Source organism: Phoenix dactylifera, unplaced genomic scaffold (assembly GCF_009389715.1).
Source record: "Phoenix dactylifera cultivar Barhee BC4 unplaced genomic scaffold, palm_55x_up_171113_PBpolish2nd_filt_p 001472F, whole genome shotgun sequence".
Classification (NCBI taxonomy): domain Eukaryota; kingdom Viridiplantae; phylum Streptophyta; class Magnoliopsida; order Arecales; family Arecaceae; genus Phoenix; species Phoenix dactylifera.
This window is the reverse complement of record NW_024068786.1, coordinates 35,829-56,244: the sequence shown is the minus strand read 5'-3', so window position 1 is coordinate 56,244 and position 20,416 is coordinate 35,829. Positions and strand designations below refer to the sequence as shown.

The 20,416-nt window shown below is 38.6% G+C and overlaps 2 protein-coding genes across 14 annotated transcripts; one reads left to right on the top strand and one right to left on the bottom strand.

Annotated features, from left to right (window-relative positions):
• Positions 1-360: 360 nt before the first annotated feature.
• Positions 361-2,678, bottom strand: LOC103711000 (dehydration-responsive element-binding protein 3-like). The gene has a single exon (XM_008796963.4). The coding sequence runs from the start codon at positions 1,527-1,529 to the stop codon at positions 783-785; it is 747 nt and encodes a 248-aa protein (XP_008795185.2). The 5' UTR covers positions 1,530-2,678; the 3' UTR covers positions 361-782.
• A 6,977-nt stretch (positions 2,679-9,655) lies between these two features.
• Positions 9,656-19,873, top strand: LOC113462902 (vesicle-fusing ATPase-like). Of its 13 annotated transcripts, XR_005509927.1 has the most exons (7): positions 9,656-10,889; positions 10,975-11,236; positions 11,834-11,906; positions 14,427-14,535; positions 17,324-17,378; positions 19,211-19,267; positions 19,704-19,873. XR_005509927.1 is itself a non-coding variant. In XM_039122340.1 (4 exons), the coding sequence occupies exons 2-4, from the start codon at positions 11,872-11,874 to the stop codon at positions 19,316-19,318; spliced, it is 252 nt and encodes an 83-aa protein (XP_038978268.1). In that variant the 5' UTR covers positions 10,905-11,236; positions 11,834-11,871; the 3' UTR covers positions 19,319-19,689. The 13 variants fall into 13 exon arrangements, 4 of the variants coding, with proteins under 4 accessions (XP_038978268.1, XP_038978267.1, XP_038978269.1 ...); XR_003386206.2 differs by lacking the exons at positions 17,324-17,378; positions 19,704-19,873 and having other exon boundaries at positions 10,975-11,059; positions 11,162-11,236; positions 19,211-19,689; XR_005509925.1 differs by lacking the exons at positions 17,324-17,378; positions 19,704-19,873 and having other exon boundaries at positions 10,975-11,077; positions 11,162-11,236; positions 19,211-19,689.
• Positions 19,874-20,416: the final 543 nt, after the last annotated feature.

The following is a 20,416-nucleotide window of genomic DNA, read 5'->3' as shown; positions in this document are numbered from 1 at the left end:
GGATCATAAATTACGCTTAGGTTAGCCAAAGCTTGAAAGCACAAAAATCCATTGTTTCAAGAAGAGTGATATTTTGATAAAATATTTATACGTTTTGAGAATATGTGTGCATGATCTCAATAGTATGATTACATGTTGTTGTTGTTGTCTTACAAGCATTTTATTACAAACACTTTTAAATCATGCTGGTGCTAATAATTAACACATGTTTGTTAAAGTTTAGAAAATTGATGAAAACAATTGACAAAACATATATGGATGGTTGCACAAGGACAGTGTCAGAGAGAAAGAGAAAAAAGTAGTCAATTCATGATGAGACTTAAACAGGAGAAAGGAAGATGACAGAGAGGAGAGTACGTGTAATCACACAAACCAAGTACCTCAATTACCATGTCATTTTCTTCTCCTCACTCCTTTCCAATACGCTATACAATTGGTAGCTACTACACCATGTCTAATTTGATTAAGATGAAAAACCAGGGGGAGAAATTACAAAAAAAAAAAAAAAAACCCTCTCAGCCCCCATTAAAAATAAAAGGGTCATTGCAAGGAAAGAGAGGAGAAATTATATCCTAGCTAAGTGCTAATATGGTCATACACCATGCCTATCACCTCTCTCTCAGATGGGCAAAGTATGGAAATGAGGGCATGATAAATGTGGCCTACGGAAAGGAGTCTAGTTGGTTGGCATGATGTATGGCTATATAATACACGCGATACAGGGTATAATTTGCCAAAAGAGAGAGAGATTATGATGTGAAGCTCCAAGGGCTGGCTTTCTTCTAGTAGTCCCACAGAAGAGCTTCAAAGCTCGTCGGAACGAATCCGTCCGACGGCCCCCACATCTGATCCAGCGAGATCCCGTACTCGTAGGCGCCCTCCGCCGCCCACGGGAGCGGGTCGGCCCACGAGTCGACTGAGTCGTGGTACACGAACTCGCCCCCCGAGTCGGCCGAGTCGAGGAAGGAACCATCGAGACGGGGCAGCTCCACGATCTCCCCCAGCTCCTCGGGGGACGCCGGCGAAGCCGGGCCCTCCGCCGCCTCCTCCAGCATGGCTGCGGGGTCCATGGCGGCTGCCTTGGCCGCGGCTGCCTGGACGTCGCGCGGGGAGAGGGTGGCCGGGCGGGGGAGGGCGCCGGCGAGCTCAGGGAAGTTGAGGATGGCGGAGGCGCCCTTGATGCTGAGGGCGGCGACGTCGTGGGCTCGCGCCGCCATCTCCGGCGTCGGGAAGGTCCCCAGCCAGATGCGCGACTTCTTACGGGGCTCCCGGATCTCCGACACCCACTTCCCCCAGTTACGCATGCGGACGCCGCGGTACACCGGATGCCTACTACCGTCCCGCGCGCGCTTCCCGCCACCGTCCTTCTTGGACTCAGGGGAGGGGTTTGGAATGCCCTTCGAAGTCTCCGGCAATGGTTGCTGAGTGGTCTGGGAAAGGGGGGAGGCGGAAGAGTAGTAAGGGGAGGAGAACGATGACATGGAATTGGCACTGCTTTCGGGCTCCGGGGTGTTGTGGTGGTCGGCCATTGGTGTCAATTAAAAAGCAAGCTCTTTCGTGGGTTTGTATGTTCTCTGGTGGGAGAAGTTTGGATAAAAACGGGAACCTTTTGGTGTTGGTGTTGAATGGGGTGGGGAAGAAGCTAGCAATTAGGTAAATGAAGGATATCCATTTGGCTTAGAAACGAAAGCTTGGGTGCTTCTTGCCTTGGTTGGTGGATATTTCTTGTTTTGGAAGTAGAGGACATTGGAGGCTTGAGTGCATGGATAGATAGCTTGTGTATGAAAGATAGAAAGAGAGAGAGAGAGAGAGTGATGCTAATTTCTTTCTGTAGAGGAAAGAAGAAGAGTGGCCATATGGCTGTACTTATTTTACTGGGGGAGGAAATAGAAAGGGCTCATTTTTCAGCTGGGCTGATAGGAAGTGGAGCTTGTATTGACAAAAGAAAGTGAAGAAGAAAAGAAGGTAATGAGGGATCCAATTTGCCTTTAGGGAGGAGGATATATGATTTGCTATAAAAGCTTCTCTCTTTTTCGGTAAGATACAAGCTTTTCTCTGATTGGGGACGAGAGAAAGAAACACATCCTTGAGAGAGGGAAAGCCAATCAGGAAGATGAGAGGAGTGGAGGTGGGAGGAGAAGGTACCAAGGAGGGAGCGTTTTAGTAGAGAGGGATGGAAGCGTGCGCCATCAAAGCGACCTGCAACCGGCCACTACCGGCCAGTCCTCCCATCATTTCCCAATAAAACCAGCTTTTGCCCAGGCCCACCCCCTCCACTGGTACAATGAGGGCGCTTTCTTTTTCTCTTCGTTAAATTTACCTTTTGGCATTTTCACCTTTCCTCCCCCCACAACTATGCTCATGATCTCCCCTTCTCATCATCTCATCTTTTGACCCCGCGATTACCCCTTTAACCCACCCAGACCCAGGGCCCTGTGTCAATGGATTGGGGGTGGACGAGTAAGCTTCATCACCTTTTCCATGTTCTGCCTACAACTAAGTTGTTAAAGGATACAAAGTCTTTTCCTGACAAAGAGCTCGTGTGGCTTCCTCCCAGGACCATTTGTTTCGGAGTAATCTGGCCTGAAAAAATAAATTTTATGTCAGTTTACCATGTTTGGTACAAAAAGTGGATAAGAGAGAGATAAAAAAATAAATACCATCATTCTGATGGTATTTATGTTTCTAGACCGGATTACTGAGTAGAGATAATCTGAAAATGCCTTTTTTCGATAAGAATAATCTCAGTTATATAATAAGAATATTTAATTATATTAATATATTATAAATATATTGATATTTTTGATTAAAAATATTTATAAATAATAAAAATATATTTAATATATTAATATATCTATTAATAAATATTAATTATTAATTAATATTTATTAATTTTCAATAAATCTAATGTAAGATTTATTAATAAAATATATATATATACACACACACACACAAAAACATACTAAAATTTATTTATACTAAGAAATATATTTTCAAGTATATGTATAATCATCTGAAAATATTTAAATTAAATAGGGTTTATGTAACTATATGTATAACTCATATAAATAAATTTCAATATTCGAAATAGCAAGCGTTGGCAGCATTGATGTAAGTAGGCCATAAATGGCCAACAAATAAGTTGAGAAAAAAATGTTATTATTTGAATTATTTATTTAAGAATATTATTGAAAATTTTGCAATATTTTCATATAATATTACCTCCAACCAAACATGGTAATCTTTTTTTAATGCCGTTTTTTAGAATAATTATTCCACCAAATAAAAGTAGTAAAATTTATTTTTGTAATTAGTTTTTTAGATAAATAATTATCAGAAATCGTTAAATTATTCTATAGTTTGATATACCCCAACTAGATGAACCCTTAGGTTATTTTGATATTTGAATTCCTTCTAATTTTATTGATTTTTGTACCAATTAAATATGACCGCGTTGAAGAATTGTGCAGTGGTGGAGCACTCAAATACTCTTTACATAAGGAGAGAGCCATCTTCTCTACGCATTTCTAGCTAATTAAAGGCCCATAATGATTTTATGCGATAATGTGCCAAATCAGGTACATTTTCTTGGGTTAGTGATTTTTTACATTGGTTCAATTTTTTTTTTTTTTAATGAAGGGGAAGGTACAGGCGTCACCTTCAATCGTCTTCTCGGGTTGGAAGACTTGTGCACTGTTGGGAGGACATTTGGAAGTAGGTTGGGGCCCACTGGAGCTCTGCAGCGAGAAAAACTTACAGTTTAGGAAAGACTCATGGATTGATCAGGCACCTCTTTTTATCTTATCTGAAGACATATATGCTAGGGCTTTGAAGCCGAATGCATCAGTGGCATCCCAATGGAGTTGGAAATCTCTGTCTTGGTAAGTTAGGCTCAGAGGCCTATTGTCCCGGCGCGAGACAAATCACCCGGAGGCTCTTATAGGCACCCCCGGCAAATGCCATTAGATCGTCTCGCCTCCCTAATTGGCAGTGTAAAAATTCATCTTGTTCTCTGCTGACTCTTTCTACAAATTTTTTAATAATGGTAGACTTAGATGGTCTTAACACAAAGTCATTTGGAAAGCAGAAATTTTTGAAAAAATCAAAGTTTTTCTATGGCTTGCCTTGAGAAACAAGTGACCTCGCACAAGTGTAATTGTTAGTACAAAGTTGGAATTGGTCAATAATCTATTTGCAAGATACCCATCGGCGGCAAGCATTTGGTTGGCCATCAAGGTTCAAATTAATTTGAGAGGGCGGGCGGCCGATGAACTTGGGGGCCGAACGGGGAGGCAATAACCATCATCTGCAGCTGCTGATGAAGAGAGCAAGGGACCAATTATTTGCTTTTAATTGTCCTAAGTTGGCGGAAGAGATTTTTTTATTATATTTTTTTTTTTTCATTCTCTCTAATTATGGAAGCAGCGCTATTCTAGGAAAGGGAAGGATTGCCATATGTGGCTTGGAATAGGCTTGAATCTTTGATGCCACCACTGAGCTCGTACTCAGCACTATTATGGTTATGTTCCTCTGTCTCTTCTGATAGTAAATTATTAGTCTTTCCTATTGAATTTCCATAAAAAAAAAAAAAGAATTGTCAAATACTATTTACATAAGAAGAAAACCATCTTCTCTATGCATTTCTAGCTAATTAGGGGCTCAGCCATAAGGATAATTTTATGCGATCACGCGGTAAATCAAGTCCATTATCTTGGGTCGGTGATGTTGCATTTACCCAATTTTAGTCATCTTCTTGGATGGTGCTTCGGCCATAGGGGGACCAAAGTCATGCAAGTAACGTTGGCGAGTTGGGTCATGTATTAATGAAGTAACACTGAGCTAACTGAACAGTTTCACGGACTGAAAGCGATCGAGACCATTTTTGATTCACCATCGTACCATGTCATACTTGTACAGTCCCCTGGGTCGTTGCAACACTACTCCCTGAGTCATGGTTTTGGCCCTTGCGATGACACCAACATCCTTCCACCAAAAACTCTCTCTCTCTCTCTCTCTCTCTCTCTCTCTCTCTCTTTTGTTTGCTTTAATATTTTGGAGGCAACGATAGAATGCGAAAGCTTTTCCGTGACCTTAGCCGCTCACCAAAAGTATGAGCGACCTCCGGTCCACTGAATTAATCTACGGATGGGTCATGAGAAGGCCAAATCTCGAACAATTAATGCACCTCCTTTATCTCCTCCACAAGAAGATTAATTATGGGACCATATGAAAGCTGCGGGGTAGAATTGGGGCTCAATGGCTGATTCCAACTTTAAATCTTTTTCACTGAAACGACGTTCGCTTTGGAGTCTCATAAGCCAAGTAGAGGGGACCGGAGTTGAGAGAACAAGCTAGGTCAATTCGTGGCAGGCAATTTATATTTATCGTAGCCTGACCGGTTGTGCTGCTCCCGTTTTCAAATGAGCTGTGAGCGAGCACACCCAGCATTGCCCATGGAGGAAAGGGATGGCATTTCATCAAACTCCATAATATTTGGTTGGTAGAGAGGCTGCCGTGGGGATTCGTTGAGTAGGGCCTTAACGCCGGGGACACCCGGTCATGGGCACGAGCCCAACCCAGCCCTCTCTAACCTCGGCTACCGAAATCAAGAAGGCTCGCTCAGGAATGGCACCGTGCCATATGGGACCCTACCTGCTGCCCCCATATCCGGTACTTGAACTATGAATAATGGTGCATGATGGAGCTACATGGTGCCCTCATTGTGGTCTCTTGCATGGAATTCAGGACCATATATATATATATATATATATATATATAGAGAGAGAGAGAGAGAGAGAGAGAGAGTATTTATGGAGGAGGGGGCCATGCAAGGAAAAACTATTCACTACGTGCATGCATGACATAAATCACAATCACTCGGCTCCTAGGGACCCATTCCTCAAGCATGCATCTAAGTGTACAGAAATGAGCACGACTACGTGGTGCATGCAGCAGGACAGGGAACAATTTCTCCCATGCAAGAAAGCAGGTATGGGCAGTCAGCTGAGTGCAACAGGAGTAAAAAGGCTGGGAAGGCCACCTCTGCACAGGCTTGCCTTTAAATCAGGCCGAGGAGTTTGGGCAGTGGGCTGCAATTATTTGGTTGGAGGCTGCTTTGACCATGCAATCAATGCGGATGTTGAGTTGTGGTTGAGTTTGATGCAATGTTTTAGTCACGGATTGGGGTTATGCTTCCTTCCCTGGCCTCCCCCCCTTCTCTGTCCAACTCATTGCTCAGAGGAAGCATGGCTGGTTGGATGTGATATCCACCTGCCGATTATTTTTCCATCATCTGTATATATTGATAAAGATTTTTACTTTTGCCTAGTAGAGATCTCTAATATATTTCTTCTCCCTCAAAGCAAGCACTGACTCGACTATGTTATTTAAAATAGGATTGCCCACAACCATGTAGAGTGGAAAAGTTTTGGAGTCAACCATCCAAATAAAGAATACTGTAGCAATACAAGAAGGTGTTTTTGGAGTTTGCCTCGGAAGATCCTTGCTTGAGGTGATTAGTTTGTAAACCATTTATTAAGTATTCTATTAGTTATAATAGAATTTTAAGTCAATGAAGACAGTCTTATCAATTATTTCACACACACATAGATTTCCTTGTGGCTTTGGTGATGTCCACCAGTTTTCTAGTAAGTTTTTTTTGCTAGTCATGCAAAAGCTTAGAATAAAAGCCTGCTTTCGGGAAGTTTTAAGGGAATGCATGACCATACTCAAAAGAAGAAAAAAAAGGACTTGACTTAATATCTGTGCAAACTAGGACGTAAACTCGGTAAATTATGCACGGTGGATATCGCAAAATCAGATTCAATTTGAGCACATCTAATTCATTTAATTAAAGCAGACAAGAAAAAAGACCAAAATTTTGATATAGCACGTTAAACTTAGAATTGACATGATAACTGTCAGTTATTTAATCACAATCCTCCTGAGATCTAATTATGTGGTGGTTTCAATTTAGCTGGATTAAAACATCCGCAAAGCAAGTTCACATCACAATGCACATGTATATATGATATTTAGAGCAATAAAAGGGTGTTTCCAAGCTAAGCCCAGGATGGCGGGCTTTAGAAAAAGCCCACAACTATTAGCAAGCTAGAATTTAGGGCCATTAATAGTGGATCTGGAGGGTTTTGTAAGCTTTTAAGGGGAGCTAACCTCTTTTCTTTTTTTTCTTTTTTTTTTTTTTTGATACAGCACACCATTGGTGCATGAGTACATCCAGAAAAGTTAAAAAGAAGAGCCACTAAGGCCCTGTTTAGAGGAGCTGTTGGCAGTAAAGCTGTTGGAAGTAGAGCTGTCTGAAGTAGAGCTGTTACAAAAAGCTGTTTGCCGTTTGGTAACTATATTTTTAAAGTGCTGTGGCACTTTAACATGTGTTTGATAAACAAACTGAGAAAATACTTTTATATGACAAATTTATCATAAAGGACATTGCATAGTATTATACAACAAAGTATAATAAAACATAACATATATTAATACATAATATACGATATAGTATAATATTACTGTAATGTAAAATAATATTATTATAATATAGTAATATGACATTGCATAGCATAGTATAATAGTAATATAATTATTAGAGTAAATTAATTTTTCATAATATAACATAATATTAAATTATTTAACATAACATATTAATGTATTATGGTATAATGTAATATATATTATATTTATAGTATAATACAATAATAAAGGTATAAAATATTATAGTTATTAGTATAAATTAATTTTTCATAATATAACATAATATTAAATTATTTAACATAACATATTAATGTATTATAATATTATATTATATTATATCATATTTATAGTATAATACAACAATAAATATATAAAATATTATAATTATTAGTATAAATTAATTTTTTATCCTTCTAATGATCATTTATCTCTTTAACAGATTATCTCTTTACTTAACTATTTGTAATGGTGACAAATTCACGGTACCTATCAATATCATAAAGATCAGATTATTTGCCACTCACTCATTATTTTTTATTTATTTATTTATTATTTTATTCATTGAAATATATTTATTTATTAACTTATTTATTCATTCATTCATTCATTCATTTTATAAATATTTTATTATTTATTTATTCTTTTTTCTTTTTCTTTCTTTTTTTTTTTCTTTTTTTTTTTCTTTTCTTTTTCTTCTCTTCTTCCCAAACTTCCCTTTCCTTCTCCTCTTCTTCTCTTCTCCCGACTTCTTCTCCCTTTCCCCTCTTCTCCTGCGAGGCAAGGAGGCGATCGGTGCTCGGAAGGGGGCCGGCCCGAGGCCGGCAGCGCCTGTGGCGGTCGACCTTCTCCTTCCTGCGGAGGAGACACACGCCGGGAGAAGCCGGCCGAGGCCGGCGACGTCGCGGGACGCCCGCAGCCGAGCCTACGGCCGCTCCCCTTCTCCCATCCCTGCCCCTCCGCCTGCCTCCTCCCATGCCAGCCCCTCCGCCAGGCCACCGCTGGCGATGACCCTAAGTCCGATCGCGATCCCCCCTGCCCCCTCCTCCTCCGTCTATCCGTCTACCCGGGAGACATCCTCCACCTACAGATCGATGAGGACCACTTCGCCCCTCGCCGTCGATTCTAGGTCCCTGATGTTCTCCTCCCCGACCTCGACAACCACCGCCTTTGGCTCCCCCGTCTCTCCTCTCCCGCAGCCGGATCCACCTCCTCCTTCTACCTCGCTGACGGCTTCGGGGGCGGCGGCGGGGGGAGGGAGAAGATGGGGAAGGCGTCCAAGGTGGCGGTGGGGGAGAGGGAGAAGAGGGGGAGGGCGTCGGGGGCGGTAGGAGGGATTACTTTGGCATTGAAGAGGGGGAGGGAGGGGGATGGGTGGCCAGGTGGGAGAGGATGAGGCTGGGATGAAGTTATTTGAGAGGAAAAACAATTTTAGTTGGGGATATTTTGGTCAAAAACACTGCTTTCCGACAAAGCTGAAAACAGCATTTTCGGAAAGCTCCAAATTGGAGCTTCCTCCAAAAAACTGTTTTCAGCTTCCCGCAAAAGCTGAAACAGCTTTTCAAAAATTTTACCAAACATAATTTTTTATCTAAAAGTACTTTTGGAGGGCCAGAAAGTACTTTTTGGCCCTCCAAAAGCTCCCCCAAACAGGGCCTAAGGACGAAAGAGATAGACTTGAGATTTTTCCAGAACTCTCGTGAATGGTGTACAGAAGATAACTCAGATAGTAGTACTATTCGCCTCTCGATAAACACGAATGACTCGAAAGGCTATGATCCCTCCCACGTGCTCCCAGATATTTCTACCAATGATAAATGCACGAAATAATTTCTAAAATTTTTATTAGTTGTTTGCTAATTTGGAGTTGTTTTAATGTGTCCATATGAAACCGATCAAAATGTCAGTTCTTGGATGTTATTATTCTACCTCATCCATTATTTTCATGATCTATACCTTTTGTTTGCTTTAGCATATTAATTAACCTCTCATTCATCTAAACCGTTATTTGTACGCATCCTACGCGCAAGACACCTGTGCGACTTCCCTCTCTCTATTTATACACGCCCAGCGTCGGCCCTCCAAACACCGACTTTTTTTTTTCCCGCTCTCGCCACAGCCCGCCGCCCCCCCCCCCCCCCCCCTGCTTGAACGGAACCCTAACCTTATTTCTCTTCCTCCTCCTCCTCCGATGGTGGAGAGATCAGAGACTAGGGTTCGTCTGCTGCTGCGCTGGCGGTTTCTGGATGTTCTTGAATCCAGGATCGACCCGCGTTCTTGCATTAGGGAGAGAACTCATAGTTCTCCCTCTTTGACATCCTTGCTGATTCTTCTTTTTCTTTTCTTGTGGCAGATTCCATCTTGGTGTTAGTTTTTCCGATTTGTTGGGTGATTTTGATGTTGGAACGCCCGAATGAAATTATTTTGTTGCAGTTTCTTTCTCTCTCTATGGCTTTCTTTTCCGTGCTTGATAAATTTCTTGGTTCTTGCTATGTATTCTTGTTCTGTTTTGCATATGTATTGGGTGATTTCGGTGGTGGAACGCTTGAGCAGTCTTGTTACCTTGAGTGGAATTGTTTCTTTGGTGTGAAAGATTTGATCTTGTTCTGTTTCGCGGATGTGTTTAGCGATTTCAATATTGGAAGACTTATTTCATACACAAAAGAAAGAAGAAAGGAAGTTCAAACAGTCACATGGAATGTGCGCTTTCCGGTTTCTTTCCTCCTTTCTTTCTTCTCTATACTTGATGACTTTATTATTTCTCGTCAAAGATTTGATCGTCTGCTATTTTACGTATGTGTACAATGGTTCCTTTGTGCTTAATTATTTTTTTGCGGTTACTTTCTTTCTTCCTTAGTTTCTTTTCTGTGTTTGACGGATTTCTTATTTGCTGCAAAATATTTGATGCCCTGTTGCCCTACTTGTGTGTTACACGAATTTGACATTGGAACGCTTGAATGCAACCATTGTATTATGCTTCCTTTATTTATTTCTCCTTTGGTGCTTTTATGTGCATGATAATTTTCTTATTTCTCATAAAAGATTCAATCTTCTGCTTGCTTGTGCGTTGGTGATTTAAGTGTTTGAACGGTTGAATGGAATTATTTTGTGTGTTCTTCCTTTCTTTCCTTCTTTCCTTCTTTCTTTCCTGTTCTTTGCGAATTTCTTTGCCCCATTCTGTTGATGTCCCTGGTGAATATGTTGGGTTGTTTGAATGGAATTATTTATTATGATATCTTTCTCTTTCTTTTCCCTGATCTTTAGTTTAATGGCTTATAAGTTACAGGGAACAGTAATTGTTTAAACCCTTTTGATTTTATTTACTTTCAAGTAATTCGAAGCATTTTTTTCATATATTTCTATAGGCCCATATGAGCTTGTAAAGGAAAGCTTCAGATGTTAAGGTGATTTAACATGCTTCTTCTTAAATGTTCCCTTATGTTTGTTTGGATTTTCTTACCAGCTATCTGTTCTATTCCAACTCTGCAGATGGTCATATTGCTTTGAATACTATCAAGCATTGGATTACATAAGTTTCTGCTGATGACATGACATCTACATGCACGTTTGATCAGTTTTGATGTCCTCACATGTTGATTGATTTATTTACTTAAATCTTTGGAATCCTTGATTTGCATGCATTGTTCTGATTGTTTCTTATTCACTATGCATATAGATTTGTCCTACCTGATAATTTAAGCTTGTGTTGGAGTTGAAGCCTATAGGAGGAAGAGTAATAGAAATGGCGAAAGTATGTTTTTCTCATCATTTGCACCCTAATTATGTACTTTTCTATTATACTAAAAAATAAATTTTCCATTATCTTTTCTTTTTGCTTTGTATTACTTCCTGCTTGAATTATAAGGCATGGCTGCCTTCTTTTGTGATCTCAAAATGCTAAATGATTGGACAAAAATGTTATTACTTTAATTGTTAGATGCCATGATAGTTGCTCCACAACTTTGAAAGAGATTTTTGCCCAGATCTTCTCCTTGTCAAGTACTGCTGCATTACAAGTGCACTTATCAGATGCTGGGTTGTAATTGCTTACAACCACATGTTATTCTTAAAATTCTAGTTTATAATCTGCTTCGTCTTGATAACTAGTTATGATATTCTAGCTAATGTTTAACTTAAATATGTTGTTGTTTATTGTGGCATATGCTCTATTTGCATGCTAATGATTAGTGATAGATAATGAACATTCTTCCTCTAAAAATGTATTTTTGGACTGTGCAATTCATGAATTTCAAGTCTTGCTTTAAAAAAATGCAAGACTGGTATGTCGGGCATTTGTGTCTTTATCATTGAGTCAAATATGTGTATCTAATGTGTTTCCATATCACAGGCATCACCAGGACAGGTATCTCCAAAAGTATAGAAGACATGGCTGAAAGTCATCGAGGAGGAGAAATTACTAAGTAGGATGTCATTCTTGTATTGAATGAAGCAGTTTGGAACTAACTCAATTATCTCAATGATCTTGTGCTTAAGCCTATAGTGCCACCTTGCAGTGCTCCCCTAATAGTGTTTGAGCATCTTGTTCTTTTTCTAAGAGATATTTTGATATGCTCGGTAACTTTATTATATGGTTAGTAATAAATTTTATTTAGTTTCTTTTCTCTTAACTTATATGCATGCCTTTTTTGCCCTCAAACAAACCATTTTATAGGTGGCTTCCTTTTTCTTTCATTCTTTCTTAATTTTATATGCTTGCCTTTTTTGTTCTCTTAACACACGGATAATGCTAATCCTCTACAATCATAACTTCAGTCTTCAGTGTAAGCAGCTTTTGAAAAGACCATACATATATCTTATTATAGGTGGCTTCCTTTTTCTTTGCATGAACCTAGAAGTTATTTTTTATCAGCCATTTGAATTATCGTCTTAGTGAACTTTTTGCTTTTGACATCTATATTATTATCATATGTGAGACCCATTGTTAACACACTCCATTTTTCAACAAATAGACTCCTCTTAATGCTCCTCTCTATTTACAAACAGGAGAAGTAGGCTAATAAAAGGTAAATGAGGATGAATCCTTTCACAATGTACTTTTGAATCAGGAATATGCTGGTGCTTGCATTGATATATTCTTCCATGATGATTATAGCTTCTAATGCATGCTTGCTGATTGCTTTTACCAATTTCTGACAAATAATCTTTATAAATTATATATATGCACAACAATTTAGATAGAGGCTTCTCAACAAGCTTTGAGCTTTTAGGGCATAGCTCAGATCTGATTGTGACAGGTTGCTCAATGCGCTATGCTTAATTATGGAAGAAGTATCTAGCCGTCCATGTCTTATATACTTAAGTTTCCATTTTTCCTTTTGCATGCATGTAGTACAAGTCAAGAGACCTTATTGATCGTATTAAAGGTGTGTATTTAACCAAGGTGCACAGAGGCATTAGTTGTGGCCTTGTGGGCTTCAGGAGCTAGGGCTGGAAGTGGGCCGGGTCAGGCCATGGCCCTACCTGAACCTGGCTCGATTTTTTTTTCGCTCTTCTGGACAGGCTTAAGCCTGAAAATTTTTGGATAATCTAGGCCCGGGCCCGCCAGGCTTAAGCCTGGCCCGAATTTGATGGGGCTGGCCCAAATTTTTCTTTTGGGCTAAAAATAGGTTTCGACCTAAATCCGATTGAAGCTTAATAGTTTATGATGTTGCTTCCCAAGTAAATGAATTAGTTAAAAATTAGGCTCTCTCCTAAAACATAAGTAAATGATATATGATGCATTATTTTCAGCTAAATCCATTTTAATTTATCATTTACTTCCTCATTATTCTTTCTAAATAACAACATACAAAAACAAATTGATTCAGGCATGAATTTGGGTTCCGTTTCGGGCCTAGTTCAAGCTCGGGTCTTACCCGGGCAATGACATACCTGAGCCCGGCCTGAAAAACAAATGGGCTCTATATTTAAGCCCAAACCTGATCTGAACTCTTTTGGGCCTAGCCCAATGGGCTTCAGGCCGGCCCAAGCCCATTTCCAACCCTCTTCAGGAGCTAATCAAGAACCATCTCCTTTCTCATAGTTAAATCTAAATGGTGGACATGAAATGATACAAAAGATTCTTTCTAGGAAGACAGTTTGAAATATTTCATCTTTATTGTAGAGATGTATGGGAGCCCTTGATACAACATATATACTATTAACTTTTTCCTAAGTAGAAATGTGGTTCTTCTGGCCAAGCATAGTTCAATGTACTTATAGCTGCAACTGATCTGTGGGGTTATAACAACAGTCCAAAGGATGTTTTTTTGAATTTTGTGGAATAAACTATGTTTTTACAGTGGATCAAGCAATGGTAGGAGACCAGGAAAATCTTGAAGCTCTGGAAAGAGGAATCATAACCATGGATACATATTTCAGATTGGAAAAATCTTCAAACTCAGGAATTAAGTTTATATTTTCTTCTGTATCTCATCTCCTTCATATTCTTTCCACCTCTGTTATTTTTAGTAACTTTTAGTTACACAACATTACAACATTGATTTCTGTTCTCATAGTGGTTTATGTGGATGGACGGTGAAGCTTCCCACAAAAGTATTTATAGAAAGAGTTTCTTCTTGGTTTTTTTTTTGTGGAGTAAAATAAATTATCTGCCATAGATTTAGATATCTTTTGTAATGATGGTCCATCCAAGTAGTCAATCAGCATGTGCTTTTAGCAGCAATATTTTTAGGCAGAGAGAGTTTAATCTTCAGAAGACTGGAATAGTAGGACTATTTGAATGAATGGACATCTTTCAGAGAGCATTTGCTTCCCAAGTTTTCCCTCCACATCTTACAAATAAGTAATTTATTCTCCTTTTGCTCCTACTCCTCTTCTATTAGCAGCAAAGGAAAGAAGTTCAGACAAGTTTTATCCTTCAATAGCTCTATTGGCAATATACTTTTGTGATATTGTAGAGCTTTTTTTATGTGCTGTAGGCTGGGTATTAAGCATGTCAACGTGGTGTTGCTTTATGAGTCTTCTAGTGCTAACAAGATCTTCATGGCTTGTCGGATAAGAAAATTGTTGAATGGAAGGGAACAGAAGGTATGATACTTAGAATTATGCATCCGTACCTTACGATAAAAAGAATATCTTAATTTTTGACGTCGTCATTACTTTATAATTTTCAGCATTTAGGAACTCTGTAATGTATTATCATCCTGGATCTGCAGAATGAAACATTACTAAATGCTTCGAGACTTCATTTCAGCAAGAAGCTAACACGTGTGACATGTTTAACACTATAAATGGGAGAAAATTTTCCTGTAGCTTAGTGATAAAGACATCACATTACCAGCTTCGCACTTAGTGATCTGCAGAATGAAACGTTACTAAAGGTTTCTGGACTTCATTTCAACAAGAAGTTGACACATTTGAAGTGTTTAATGCTATAAAATGGGGAAACTTTCCTGATAAGAATATTAGTGATTATAGCTTAGTAATATAGACGTCGCAATAGCAGCTTATCACTGCATAATCTTCCATTGTGATGTGATGTTATTCGTCTGTAGTTTATGTGAGCAACAACTCTTTCCGGAACTGTCTTACAAAGCTACTAAAGAAAGTGTTAACATTAATGTGCTTGAAATGTTGTTTCAGTTCTTTTTAGATGCAACACTTTCTGGTAACAAAGTACATGAAAGCATCATCAGACAGCTCCTTGAAAAGGAGGGCTCTAATGCAGCCCATATGCTATCAATTGCAATAAGAATCCATGAATGCCATGCATTTTTACCTGGCCAATAAAATACAGGGATTGGATTTTTAGATAGATGGAGTTGAAGCTTTGGGTAACATGTTGCTTGTTGAATGATCAATCAGAAAGATTTACTTGATGAAACCTTATTAAGATCAATCCTTTTTCGTTTGTTATTTTATAATTGATTTTCTTTCTAAGAAGCATCATTTAAAATGGGCAGTATAATAAGAATCGGGTAACATGTTGCTTGTGAAATGATCAATCAGAAAGATTTACTTGATGAAGCCTTATTAAGATCCATCATTTTTCGTTTGTTATTTTATAATGATTTTCTTTTTAAGAAGCATCATTTAAAATGGGCAGCATAATAAGAAATTGCTTGCTGGTAATCAGGTAACGGCAATCTTCTTCAATTATTGTAGATTTATGGTGTGCATATAAATCTGTTACTGGTAATGGTGCAAACTTCATTCTAAGGTTCGCCGCATTGTTAGGCACCGTATCATACCAAGCATACCATACCGTATTGGTACCAAATTGGTATGTAGTCTCATACTGTATCGACACTCGATATGCATTGTCGTCTTGTATTGTATCGCGTATCGACATTATAAGAGAATTCCATCTTTCATCTTTAAACTTTCACTTCATTTGTAGACCTAGACACTTGGAGGTTCACACTGAGGTAAACCTTCTTGATGGAAAAGTAGACTATTGGTATGCCACTAGCCAATGGATTGATAACTAAAATCTATAACAATTAACAACTACTGAAAGGAAATAAAACATCTGCAACAGCACTTGATATAGTTTTCCAAATGTATCAGACAAAAGGGTCCTACCATGGTGTGAAAACTCCTATAAAAGGAATGGAGAATGCATAGAGATGGAACTATCAAAACTTCATCAAGATGCTGGTTCACCAACATCCAGCTGCTAATATGTATACATTCTGCTCTTATTTTTCTATTACCTTGTTGGAATTTGTTAAAATATTCTGTTCCTACCAAATTCTAGTGTGATCTGAGAATAGTGCGTACCGTCCGTACCAGTACCAAACCAGCATATGTTGGTACGGGGCGTATACCGACACTCGGTACGCCGAACTGGACATATTGGGCGTACCGATACTATAATAGGATGATACCAGCATGGGGTCTGGTACCGAGACGGCAAACTTTGAAAAATACTATTAGAAGAATTATTTGTAAACTAATCTTTTTCCTGAGATTTTTACCTATAAGTCAATCAACAATTTATTAAAATTTTTTCTCCAAAAAATAATTTATATGATGAATTGGTCACATGATGTCAATTTTTGTTGCTTTTTGTTGACCATTAATTCACCCTCATGCTTACTGTTTTTTCCCATGCATGGATCAACTTTTTATTCTTCAAAAGTGCACGCACAAATCACTCCATTAAATCTGTAAACCTGGGAATAGAAGGTTTGGTGCTGGATTTAGCTACACTAGCATACATGAATGATGAATCAATCAACTTTGGACCTTTCAATCTATATGGAGCAATGATCTGCCAGTATAATGGTTGCATCCATCTTTATCTTCCCATCTAACTTCTTTATCCTTCCCATCACTGCAGGTTGCATGTTGATTGTTTCACACTTTAATAAGGAAAAAAAGGGTAAGCATGAAACTGTTGACATGCACTCCTTTGTTTGACTAAATTGAGGAGGTGATGGGAGGAGAAAAGAAATAGGTACCACTTGCTAGCTAGTCTCATGGTTTAGGACGAATGATAAGCTCTCCAGTGAAATAGAAAGAATGCATCATGGAGTGGAATGTAGTTTTACTGTGACTAACATGCATTCTTAATAAGATACTAATTTCCTGGCTGTCCTCAAACCTCGCCCTTTGTATGTCATGCTCTATTTTCTTCACTTAATTGTATGTCTAAAACTGCGGGTCTCAATTCCTGGGCATCAACCTGTTGCAAACAACAGCAGACCTCTCTCAAATCCTCTATCTCACCCTTCTCCATCCTTTCCAGGGCAAGAAACGACTCTCTCTCTCCCACCAACTCTCTTCTATTATGCTTCATTACCTTCAATTCTTTGATTTGTTTGATGCTAATCGGGTTCTCTGAAATACCTCCGGCCATTCTATGGTGCAGTCCCTTCAGTTTGGCTGGGCTGATTTTGCAGGGAGATCATGATCCCTGTCCCAAGGTATGGTCTGCTGCTCGAACCCAGGAATCTGATCTCTCCCGTCTTTTTTTGTCTTTGGTTGAGTCGTGACTTGTTTTCTGTTTCTTTGTGCTGTTTCTGTTTAGTTTTTTCTGTAATTCAAATCATTTCACAAATGTTTTAAAATAATTATCCAATGGATGCCTTTGTGTAGTAGGTTTAATGTAGAGCTATTATGCAAATTATACAAGAAGCTAGTCACTTTTTTTAAAACATTAAACCCATTTTTAGTCAAGAAAAAAAAATCAAGAAAGCACCACGGAGTGTTTCTTTCTACCTATTATGTAGTATTGTAATAGTGGTCTAGTTTTAGGTTTTTTGATATGCTTCTTTTTATAATGATTTCTTTTTATGCATGCTATGTGGCAGTAGTGGAGGTGATATCGGGGAGAATGCACATTTTTCTGCATTGTCCTAGATGAATTACAATGACCAAAATTTTTATCCTGGGAAGTTTTAGATAATCCTTTTCATGTGCACTTGAAATTTATCATACGTCCAATCTTCTGGAAATGCTAACTGACCACCTTACTTCATGAATACACTTAACAGTCTAGCAATCTGAGTTGATTTTTCCAAAAGTTCCCTTAAACCTCTGCCTTTTTAACATGTTCTCTAAATGTGTACATCCCTGTGCTTTGTTCTGGAGCTTCATAGAAGTTATCCTCTTTACCTTGGTGATAATTTAACTCTCCGTCATCTTCAACATCGGACCCACATTCTGTTATATATCATAGGGCATCTTATAATCATTATCTAAAAATGTTTTTGAGCAAAATGAAAACATCATCTACCTAATCATGTAGAGTAATTGTTTTGTTCATTCTATTAGAATTGTACTCCTTAAGCCTTTGCATGCTTAGTTAGATTTGCAGCTAGTGCATGCATCTCAAAAACAATTGTTAGGGGAGGATCCCTTGCCCCAAGCTGCTGTTGATTCTCAATCATTTAGAATATTTTCATTTTCTTTTCTAGAATGGAAAATGAGGTTGTAAAAGGAGTTTTTTGATGGGGAGAATCCTTCAAATTCATATCGCGGAATGGCAAACCCATACCATACTGTTCCGTCTACCAACCGGTACGAGTCCTGGTACCGGTTCGACGAACCTTGCATAAAAACATTCAAACATAGCATGTTAAACCATCAAAGGCACATACTTGTTTTTGTCTCCTTTTCAATCATAGTTTTTCTGTTTTCCTTTTCAATCTTTTGAGGTGGTCTTTGAGCTTACATTAGCTGAAATTGTGGGGTAGTGAAGTTATTAACTTTACAATAATAAATAAATAAAATTTATATAAGTCTCCTGATGTATGCATATGTGGAGATCGATGCTTTGTCTGACATGGAGTTCAGCTTGTGTAACATCTCCTGAATTTCTTAGAAGCCAAAAGCCTTTGAGCGCAACTAGCAGTATGTACATGTTCAACCGATGCATGAAAATCATCATTTTTCAGCATGCTTATGAACTGGGGAAGGATGATATTGTAGCACAAGCACTTCAGATTTTTTTGGGCTTTATTGATGTTATAGGTTGGATTCTTTTTTTATTTTATTGTCAAACAATTTAACATTATAGTATGAGTTGCAAATTTCATGTGATTGGTTTCTCATCAAGATTGTTCTGTTAAAATGCTGGATTATGGTAGGAAGGATAATTTTTAACAATTGCATGCTATTCTTTCCTTGTGTGGTTTCAATAATTCAATATTAGGAAGTTTTCTTTTTATACTCTTGTATATAATCTCTCTTGTATTGTACGTCATGATTCTGCTGTATGCTTTATGAGATTTATCCAGAGAATCTTCTTCCACAGGTGGTGCAAGGGCTCGCTGAAGATGCTATTGATTTTGCTGCTGAAACATGGCACAGTGTAGGTCCTTTTCTCATTCTATATTTACTTCTGATTGTGAGAATTGCGTGAGGATGGAAATAATTTATTACTGACACTGCATTATTGTAGAGACTTCTACATATTTAGCGGTACATTCCTAGTTCTTGCACTTAGCAGAAACCCATTTGAAATGATGAGAGTGAAGCTATCTGTCGTCCAGATCCTTCAAAGTTGCACCATACTTATTTCAGATGTTAGGTTATATTGCTGTTTCTTTTGAACTCTTATAGAATATAGACCATAATTTTAGGTTCTTGGACTCTTGCACCTTGTCTTATGCAGCAGTTCAGCATGATTCCATTATTGCACAAATGTGCAGAATTTTAGGTTTTGGTTCTAATGGATGAACTAATCTACTTCTATGACAGCATCAAAATTCTCTTGCTGACTCTTCTATCGCCTTCTTCCACTGCAGAGCATATTATGCGCCATCAGGATACCACCGTATATCCTGTGATTTTAGTGCATGTTTTTTCTCATTTAGCAATTCTCATGCCTGTGAGGGCCTGGAAAGGCGATGAAACTTCAGTTTGTTGGAATCCTGTGCATTGACCAAACAAAACTTCTCATGTCCTGTTTGTCATACATAATCGGATTCTGTGCATCATGGGCTTAGAATAGGCAACAGGGATTAGGAGGGTCGTACGCGGTGGAAGGCTATCCCCTCGTGTAGCCTATTGCGTAACGCATATAGGTTTCTTTTACCATTTTTTTGTTGTTGAATAAAACAAAGAATGGCAGAACAGGCTCTTTTTATAGGTGATTTCCAACATTAATAACCAGCATTTGGGATTTTTCACCATCAAAATATGCTGTGGTATCAGTAGAATAATTGCTTAATAACATGGACCACTGTCTGATTGAAGACGCTCGGCTCGTAAATCGTTCGTTCGCATGCATGCAATTAGTTTGAACATCATTTTTGCTTTGCAGTAAAGGTAAACAAAGGAGCCACTTCTATTTTCCGTTAGATAGAAGGCTACATTTATGTCAAATAGTTTTTTCTATTATTTTGGAATTAATTCTAACATCTATATTGGGGAGTCCTGATAGTGCTCTGATCACCTAGTCGGTATTCCCAGCTACATAAAGTTTTGAGTTGACTGCTACTCTGTAGATTAAATCCAA